General features: G+C 44.3%; 1 protein-coding gene across 1 annotated transcript; it reads right to left on the reverse strand.

Moving 5' to 3' along the window:
* Positions 1-6,246: 6,246 nt before the first annotated feature.
* Positions 6,247-8,787, reverse strand: LOC108830908 (uncharacterized). Its single transcript, XM_018604478.2, has one exon. It carries the CDS (start codon positions 8,785-8,787, stop codon positions 6,247-6,249), a length of 2,541 nt encoding a protein of 846 aa, XP_018459980.2.
* Between the last annotated feature and the right edge of the window lie 1,831 nt (positions 8,788-10,618).

Raw genomic sequence — 10,618 nt, forward strand, 5'->3', positions numbered from 1 at the left:
CGTGGTTCATCCTGGTTTGATAAGAATCATGAAGATAATGGCATATGTTCGAACAGGCTAATCTGGAATCATCTGGATAGAAAGTGGGATATCTTCTTACTCACAACTCCTATGAGATTTATTCAACTTCCTGGTTATTCTCCACTGATTAGTGGTTCCAAATAAAGCTTCTTAGATCGTGGTTCATCCTGGTTTGATAAGAATCATGAAGATAATGGCATATGTCCGAACAGGCTAATCTGGAATCATCTGGATAGAAGGTGGGATATCTTCTTGCTCACAACACTTATGAGATTTATTCAACTTCCTGGTTATTCTCCACTGATTAGTGGTTCCAAATAAAGCTTCTTAGATCGTGGTTCATCCTGGTTTGATAAGAATCATGAAGATATTGCCATATGTCCGAACAGGCTAATCTGGAATCATCTGGATAGAAAGTGGGATATCTTCTTACTCACAACTCCTATGAGATTTATTCAACTTCCTGGTTATTCTCCACTGATTAGTGGTTCCAAATAAAGCTTCTTAGATCGTGGTTCATCCTGGTTTGATAAGAATCATGAAGATAATGGCATATGTCCGAACAGGCTAATCTGGAATCATCTGGATAGAAGGTGGGATATCTTCTTGCTCACAACACTTATGAGATTTATTCAACTTCCTGGTTATTCTCCACTGATTAGTGGTTCCAAATAAAGCTTCTTAGATCGTGGTTCATCCTGGTTTGATAAGAATCATGAAGATATTGCCATATGTCCGAACAGGCTAATCTGGAATCATCTGGATAGAAAGTGGGATATCTTCTTACTCACAACTCCTATGAGATTTATTCAACTTCCTGGTTATTCTCCACTGATTAGTGGTTCCAAATAAAGCTTCTTAGATCGTGGTTCATCCTGGTTTGATAAGAATCATGAAGATAATGGCATATGTCCGAACAGGCTAATCTGGAATCATCTGGATAGAAAGTGGGATATCTTCTTACTCACAACTCCTATGAGATTTATTCAACTTCCTGGTTATTCTCCACTGATTAGTGGTTCCAAATAAAGCTTCTTAGATCGTGGTTCATCCTGGTTTGATAAGAATCATGAAGATATTGCCATATGTCCGAACAGGCTAATCTGGAATCATCTGGATAGAAAGTGGGATATCTTCTTACTCACAACTCCTATGAGATTTATTTAACTTCCTGGTTATTCTCCACTGATTAGTGGTTCCAAATAAAGCTTCTTAGATCGTGGTTCATCCTGGTTTGATAAGAATCATGAAGATAATGACATATGTTCGAACATGCTAATCTGGAATCATCTGGATAGAAAGTGGGATATCTTCTTACTCACAACTCCTATGAGATTTATTCAACTTCCTGGTTATTCTCCACTGATTAGTGGTTCCAAATAAAGCTTCTTAGATCGTGGTTCATCCTGGTTTGATAAGAATCATGAAGATAATGGCATATGTCCGAACAGGTTAATCTGGAATCATCTGGATAGAAGGTGGGATATCTTCTTGCTCACAACACTTATGAGATTTATTCAACTTCCTGGTTATTCTCCACTGATTAGTGGTTCCAAATAAAGCTTCTTAGATCGTGGATCATCCTGGTTTGATAAGAATCATGAAGATATTGCCATATGTCCGAACAGGCTAATCTGGAATCATCTGGAAAGAAAGTGGGATATCTTCTTACTCACAACTCCTATGAGATTTATTTAACTTCCTGGTTATTCTCCACTGAATATTGGTTCCAAATAAAGCTTCTTAGATCGTGGTTCATCCTGGTTTATAAGAATCATGAAGATAATGGCATATGTCTGAACATGCTAATCTATAATCATCTGAATAGAAGGTGGGATATCTTCTTGCTCACAACACTTATGAGATTTATTCAACTTCCTGGTTATTCTCCACTGATTAGTGGTTCCAAATAAAGCTTCTTAGATCGTGGTTCATCCTGGTTTGATAAGAATCATGAAGCTATTGCCATATGTCCGAACATGCTAATCTGGAATCATCTGGATAGAAAGTGGGATATCTTCTTACTCACAACTCCTATGAGATTTATTTAACTTCCTGGTTATTCTCCTCTGAATAGTGGTTCCAAATAAAGCTTCTTAGATCGTGGTTCATCCTAGTTTGATAAGAATCATGAAGATATTGCCATATGTTTGAACAGACTAATCTGGAATCATCTGGGTAGAAGGTGGGATATCTTCTTGCTCACAACACTTATGAGATTTATTTAACTTCCTGATTATTCTCCACTGAATAGTGGTTCCAAATAGAGTTTCTTAGATATGGGAACCGAAATTCGCACCGTCAATATTTCGTATAAATAAGGAAACTAGGAAAACCCTAATTTCCCAGAAGGTCTTGGATTTCTGAGAAACCACACGTCAAACAATCCGAACACGACAATAACGGAAAATAAAAATAAAAATCGTAAAAAGAGAGCAAGAAGGATTTTATTCCGAATCTGCGTATGAGCGTGATAACAACAAGGTAACGTTCTTCGGCTACGAGAGCTGTCGGCGAGATCCTAGTTCTAATACCCGAAGGTGGCTAAACCTAATTGAGTCGCAGCTCGAAAAAAGAAAAACGGAAAGTTGCCTAAATGGCTTTAAGTGCTAAGTTGCTCTGGAAAAGTGATGCCTCTATGCCTCTCGCCTTGAACTCTTTATATACTCCCTCCAAGGTCGGTTTACGCTTCCCCCTTTTGCCCTTAAACCGTTATAGTCGAAAAAATGGGAATATTTCATTTTTTCCGATCTTCATGATTATCTGCGGAAAGTTTCCATTTTTTCCGCGGAAACTGATGCTTATCCACCAAGCATAAACCGTCATTAGGTTTATGGGTTTTTAAGAAATCGCAAGTGGGCCTCGAATCAAGTTTAGGACCTCTTTGGGCCGTATTTTTGATTCGAGACTTTTTAACGATTTCTCCGATAAGGTTAAGTCTCCGCGGTTTTATCGTAAACCAAACGGACGATTCCATTTGATCGAGAGATCAAGAAACGGATAGTCGTGAGTTGCGGAGAACGGCTATATGGATAGTCGAGAATGCATAGTTTTATGTCGTATCGTCGTTTCGGAAGACTTTGGACGTTTCGGAGAATGATCGATGCACGAACGCTCGATCGCTACAGCGACCGAACTTTGTCCGCAGCTCGGTCGCTATAGCGACCGAGCTTTGTGCGTATGAGCTCGGTCGCTATAGCGACCGAGCTTCGTATGATCCTGCGATTATCACGTTCCTATTCTCGTGTTTCGTCGATTCTTTGTTATCTTCGATGATCACGTTTCGACGAGAACTTTGTTTAATTTGCGGAACTCTTCGCAAGATATTTTATTTTTACGATTTTCTTTCGTAAAAATAAAATAAAATTTATTTTATCGAATGTTTCGATACTAACTTCGTAACGACGGTTTTTGACCCCAACAGTTAGCCCCCCAGTACGTTAGAATCGTCTGGAGATTCAAACGTATGTATAGGTAAATCGGACAAGATAGTCGTTTCTTTTGACGAAGTTCGTATTCGTAAATTCGTAAAGATATACGAAAACAATTATATATATGTATATATATATATATATATATATATATATATATATATATATATATATTTTGTTTTTGAATAGTATGCAACCACAATCTTATAAGTATTGAGCTTTTTTCCTTCATTTCTTTCACACCTCTTCTCTTTTCTTTCTCTCAAATTCTCTCTCAAGATGTCTTCCTCTCAAGATGGCAAGATGAACTCAGATGCTGAAATGGTTGAAGCTCCGCTGGCCCCAGTTGATGAATCTGCACCTGAGCCAACTTGTGTTGCTGGCTTCCTTTCGTTCCGCGAGAGGATGGCTCGTCGCAAGGCCGAGAAGGAAATCATCCAGACCACCGAAGAGAAATCATCCTCTCCTGAAGCGACGGACGCCCCAGCTTCCGGTTCCGAGGTCCCAATCCTTCCCTGGTCGGAGAGCGTTCCGAGATGCAGTCTTTAGAAGTTCCGTCCCAGGCCCCGGGATCATTGTCCGTTCCGATCATTGTTGAAGACAAGGAGGAGGCCGTTGAGCCCGTTCCTCCAGCCAAGAGGGAGATCGTTTTAGGGTTGCGAGCGGCAAGTGCTGTCCCGGTTTCTCGTTCTCGGAAGAGGAAGTGTGTGGCACCTGTCGAGGGAGGTCTTCCGCTGCCGGAGGGATTGCGTATTGCACCTGTTCTCTGCGGAAAGGTATGTTATTAGATTTAAACTTATCCTTCCGTTTTGATTCCATGCTTATTAACACGATTTTTCCCTCTACAGTTCCTATCTCTGATCAACGGGATTATTGGAGATTGCAGTACCAAGGCCGCCCGTCTTGCCAGAGAGCTTGGAGACGCGCAGGGCCAACTATCCAAAATCCAAAGTACAATGACGGCGCTGACGGATTCCTGCACTGCTAAGGTGTCTAGGCTTGAGGGGCAGGTTGGCGAGCTTGAGAGAGATCTTGGGAAAACTGCGAGTGCTTTGATCAAGGAGAAGAAAACCAGGAAGGCAAAGGCTTCGGAAGTTCGTCGACTCCAGCACCAGATCGAGACTAGTGAGGGCTTGATGCGTCGCAGTGTAGATGACGCCATGAGTGCTTTGCGTGCCGGGTTCTAGTCCCGTTTGGCGGGTTTCGCTGAGATCCTGGGCTCCTTAGAGTTTGTTTACCGCAGTGATCTGATCTCAGCGAGCATTGATGGTGGGATGGCGATTATTCATGCGCTCAAAGATGATCCCTCTTCGTCCCTTCAGTCTGAGGAGGATAGCTTATCAGCCCGCAGGTTCGAGTTGGGGTCCTCGGACAGAACTTTCGAGCTGCTGCTATCTGATCTGCGATCTGAGTGCGTTCCGGAGTGATCTGCGGAGGATGCCGAGAAGCCCGGTTCGGCGACCGGAGAAGATGGTGACGAAGCGGCTGCGAGTGAGGCAGGTGAAGGGGACGTCCAGGTTTAAGGTTGTGGTCTTTTGGTTCAAGTGTTTTATGAGTTTATGTTTGTTCCGGCCTTCTAAGGCCGTGTTTTTATCTTCGGGACTGGCCACTTGTGGCGTTGAATCCCTACCGCGTTGCGGTTTTTAATTAATGAAAATTTGGATTTGCATATTTATGAGAACTTCCGTATATCGAAGTTTGAAAGGTAGGGTATGAGTTGTCGTCTCATTCCTGCCTCTCAGACGATCACCGTATCTATCGCGTGTTCAAAGCGAGATTTTCCGCAGTTTACGAATTTACGCGAAGGTTCGTATAACGGATAGACTTTAGTGAAGAGACAAATTTTGGGATCTCGTATCAGGTGTCGATACTATGCCTATGAGATGTTAAGTACTAGCAAGGCTGGGTTTAGGGCAAGACCTAGGTTTACTTTCGGATTGAGGCTTTGCGATGACAAATCGGCTTTCGTTTTGCCTGTTTGCGATTTTAACCTGACTCGTACCATTTAAAAATCCGAGAAATGTTATCGGCTTATCGTGATTTGTCTGGATACTAGTCGGAGCTACTTTCTTTACGAAGCGCTCAGACGAAATTTCGATTTTCTTGTATAGCGCGCTATGGTATCCTGGTCGGATGTAAGAGAGCCTACCCTTAGGTGGCTTGTCTGTTTAGGACGTTAGAGTTCGTTTGTTGTGATCAGCAACAAAGACATGATGCCGTTCTGTAGGCATTTTGTTTTTAAAAGTTTTATGAGAAAAAATTTATCCGGGCACGAAGCGACGTCTCACAGTGCGGTGAACGGATTTTTCTTATGCCATAAAAGAGTTACGGTCTTTTGAATAGTGTAGTTTAGATGAGTGACGATTTCTGGATGTGATAATCGTTGTTGAAGAGTTTCGAAAATTCGGAGTTTCCGTAAAGTTTTGAAAGTCGTGGGAGTATACGAATATACGCACCCCGCTCCACCCCTTTTAAATCGGGGGGGATAGCTGAACCCGCCGGTTAGCGAGTTGCCTACGTACCCCTTTTCGGGGATCAAGCCATCTCGTAGTTCTTTGATTGCGATGTTTTAGTGATAGTATTTTTTGAGATGCATGATGTTCCAAGTTCTTGGGATTTTCACACCTTGCATGTTTTCGATTTCGTAGGAACCAGGCCGGACGACTTTTATAATCTTATATGGTCCTTCCCAGTTGGCTCCTAGCTTTCCTGCGTTTCGTTCAGCAGTGTTCTGGAAAACATTGCGCAAAACTAAGTCTCCTACGTGAAATCGGCGATTTCGGACGTTGGCGTTTTAGTATTTTGCAGCTGCATGTTGATAATTTTGGATTCGGGTTAGGGCCCGATCCCGTTGCTCATTGACGAGATCAAGGTTATCCAATAGCATGGCATTGTTTATTTCTTCCCGTTCTGGGAGAAGCCGTCTACAGATCCTGGGAAATTCGACTTCCGCGGGAATCATGCATTCGGTGCCATATACAAGGGCGAAGGGTGTTTCTCCTGTTCCTCGTCTCGGAGTTGTGCGGTGTGACCAGAGGACTCCTTTGAGTTCCTCCGCCCATCTCCCTTTCTTTTCGTCCAGGCATTTCTTAAGTCCGTCAAGGACGGTCTTATTGATTGTTTCTGCCTGTCTGTTGCACTGCGGATATCTGGGAGTTGATTTGTTTAATCGTATCTTCCATTTTTCGCAAAATGCTTCGAAGCGGGTAGAGATGAACTGGGATCCGTTATCCGTTACTATTTCATATGGGATTCCATGCCTACAGATAATGTTTTTCCATACGAAATTTTCGACTTGTGCGTCCTTTATACTTGCGTAAGATTTGGCTTCTACCCATTTCGAAAAGAAATATGTGAGGACCAGCAGAAAGCGTTTTTGCTTGGATTTGTGAAGAGGTCCTACGATATCCATAGCCCAGCGCATGAAGGGGTATGGCGACGTAATGGAGGAGAGTTCTTCCGCAGGTTGCCGAATAGTTGGAGCGTGCCTCTGGCATTTTTCACATTTTCGTGTGAATTTTTCGCAGTCTCCGATCATCGTTGGCCAGTAATACCAGTGGCGTTTTATTTTTACGGCGAGCGATCTTCCGCCGGAAAGATTTCCGCAGGAACCAGAGTGAACTTCTTCCATTACCTTTCTAGCCTTATGTCCTTCTAAACAAGTCATGAGTGGTCCAGAGAATTTCCATTTGTAAATTTCTCCGTCGACCGTTACATAACGGGCGGCTTGGGTTTGGACTTTTCGAGCCGCCCACTTCTCGGGAGGTAATTTTCCGTCGATGATATATGCTCGTATCGCCTCTAGCCACGGCGTATCGCAGCCATATTCGTTTTGTTCTGGCGTTTCTTCTGATTCGACTGCGATTTCTTCCTCGTTATCATCTTGAATAAGATTGATGACGACGGGAGATCCAATGCTCGGATGTTCAATGAACTCTACCGGGATTACTCTTTTAAGTCCCGGATCTGAACTCGATGCCAGGGCTGCGAGTGCGTCTGCTTGCGTATTCTCGGAACGAGGAATTCTGGTCAGGGCGAAAGAATCAAAGTCCTGGGATAAGTTTTGGACTAGTTTGAGGTATGCTTCCATCCTTCCGTCCCTGGTTTCGTATTCCCCGCTATGATGGCTTGCAACGAGTTGAGAGTCGCAGTAAGCATGGATATTTCGTATCTTCAAACCATGGGCTAGTCGTAATCCCGCAATAAGGGCCTCGTACTCTGCCTCGTTATTCGAGGCGTGGAACTCTAATCTAAACGATTGTTCGAGGATCTCTCCGGTCGGCGACGTCAAACGGATGCCGATGCCGGATCCTTGTTTCGACGACGATCCGTCAACGTGGAGGAGCCAAGTTGAGTTAGGCTCTTTATTAGTTATGGCTTTGGTTCGCAACTCCACCAAGAAATCTGCGAGGACTTGAGACTTTGTACTCGTTCTGGGGCGATAGTCTATATCGTACTCGCTGAGTTCGACGGCCCATTTGGCTAATCTTCCCGACTGGCTCGGACTATGCAAGATAGTTCGGATGGGGAACGTTGTAACGATGACGATAGTGTGGGATTGAAAATAAGGTCGAAGCTTCCGCGCCGATGTTACGACTGCGTACGCTAATTTTTCCATCAGGGGATAACGAGTTTCGGCGTCCAGGAGTGTTTTGCTTACGTAGAAGATGGGTTTCTGATCCCCACGTTCCTCCCGTATTAGGACGCCGCTAACGGCAGTTGCCGATACTGCTATGTATAGGAATAGAGGTTCCCCAAATACGGGTTTTGCGAGAACTGGAGGAGTTGCCACATAGTGCTTTAGCTGTTTGAAAGCGTCTTCGCATTCATCTGACCACTCAAATTTTTTGTTTCCCCGCAGGACATCGTAGAAGGGTAAGCATTTGTCCGTTGATCGGGATATAAACCGATTGAGTGCTGTGACCCTCCCGGTCAACCTTTGTACTTCTCGCTTGTTTTTGAGAGAGGGCATCCCGATGAGCGCGTCGATCTGTTTTGGGTTGGCTTCTATCCCGCGATAAGTCACCAGGTATCCGAGGAATTCTCCCGATGCTACGGCGAATCTGCATTTGGCCGGGTTTAGTTTCATGTTATGTGAATTCAGCCGAGCGAAGCATTCCTCAAGATGGTCGACATGGTCGTTAGCGTGGAGGGATTTGACGAGCATGTCGTCAATGTAAACCTCCATTGTTTTTCCGAGTTGATCAGCGAACATTCGATTGACGAGTCGTTGGTATGTTGCGCCGGCGTTCTTAAGGCCAAAAGGCATTATTTTGTAGCAATAAGTCCCGCGATCCGTAATGAACGCTGTTTTCTCGCGGTCATCAGGATTCATCATAATCTAATTGTATCCTGAGAATGCGTCCATGAAGGATAAGAGTTCATTTCCTGCTGTTGCTTCGACCAATCGATCGATATGCGGCAAAGGGAAACTATCTTTCGGGCACGCTTTATTGAGATCGGTAAAATCGACGCACACTCGCCATTTTCCGTTCTTCTTTTTGACCACGACGGGATTTGCAAGCCAATCGGGGTAACGGACTTCCGTTATGGACCCCACCTTAAGAAGTTTTTCGACTTCTTCGTTGACTGCGGTTGCTCATTCGGGGCCTAGCTTTCGCCTTTTTTGCTTGATTGGTTTGAACGTTGGATCGGTGTTCAGTTCATGGCAGGTATTGTTAATGTCGATTCCTGGCATGTCCTCCGCAGTCCATGCGAATGTGTTGAGATTTTTCTTAAGACATGTTACGAGTTTTGTCTTCAAAGGCTCGCGGAGATTGGCTCCAATTTTGACACAACGTTCTGGGAACGCTTCATCAAGACAAACCGTAATTACGGGTTCACAGGTTGGTTCGCGTTTTTCCTCCAGGGCATCAGCCCTTCGAGATTGCCAGAAGAGTTCAGCCAGATCCTGTGTGTCTTCGTCTGAAGTTTTCTTAGTTTTCTTGGGAGCGGTGTCAAGGTCGGACCTCTTGCGCTTGAGTTCCGCAGCGAGACATATCCGCGATACTCTGGGATTTCCCCAGATCGTTTCGATCCCGTGGGGGGTTGGAAACTTAAGGCACATATGATATGTTGATGGAACTGCTCTCATGGAATTTATCCAGGGAGTGCCCATGATTGCGTTGTACGATGCCGGGATATCCACTACTAGGAATTCCGTCAGTTTTTCTGCCGTTCCGGCTTTGACCGTGAAACTGATCGATCCCGACGCGATGGTGGGCTCTCCTGAAAGCCCTACCAGCGGGCTGGAGTCTTCCGTAATTTTGACGGATCGACCTGCATCTTTGCGAGAGTTTCTTTGAAGATGATGTTAACCGAGCTTCCGGTGTCGATCAGTACTCTCGCGACGTCGATGTCGTGGATCGTCAGCTCAATTACCAGGAGGTCGTCGCGTGGTTTAGCCTGCTCGGCCGTTGCTTCCTCCCTGAATGAGATCTCGTCTGGATAGGATGAGATTTCCATCTCGCGTCTGATTGTTGAGCGGTTTTTGCGGGTAAGATTGATCCGTACCCCCCCTCCTTCTAGCGCCAAACTGTGGGAACCAAAATTCGCACCATCAATATTTCGTATAAATAAGGAAACTAGGAAAACCCTAATTGCCCAGAAGGTCCCGGATTTCTGAGAAACCACACGTCAAGCAATCAGAACACGACAATAACGGAAAATAAAAATAAAAATCGTAAAAAGAGAGCAAGAAGGATTTTATTCCGAATCTGCGTATGAGCGTGATAACAACAAGGTAACGTGCTTTGGCTACGAGAGCTGTCGGCGAGATCCTAGTTCTAATACCCGAAGGTGGCTAAACCTAATTGGGTCGCAGCTCGAAAAAAGAAAAACGGAAAGTTGCCTAAATTGCTCTAAGTGCTAAGTTGCTTTGGAAAAGTGATGCCTCTATGCCTCTCGCCTTGAACTCCTTATATACTCCCTCCAAGGTCGGCTTACGCTTCCCCCTTTTGCCCTTAAACCGTCATAGTCGAAAAAATGAGAATATTCCATTTTTTCCGATCGTGATGATTATTTGCGGAAAGTTTCCATTTTTTCCGCGGAAACTGATGCTTATCCACCAAGCATAAACCGTCATTAGTTTTATGGGTTTTTAAGAAATTGCAAGTGGGCCTCGAATCAAGTTTAGGACCTCTTTGGGTCGTATTTTTGATTCGAGA

The sequence above is a fragment of the Raphanus sativus genome, unplaced genomic scaffold, assembly GCF_000801105.2.
Source record: "Raphanus sativus cultivar WK10039 unplaced genomic scaffold, ASM80110v3 Scaffold0645, whole genome shotgun sequence".
Lineage (NCBI taxonomy): Eukaryota > Viridiplantae > Streptophyta > Magnoliopsida > Brassicales > Brassicaceae > Raphanus > Raphanus sativus.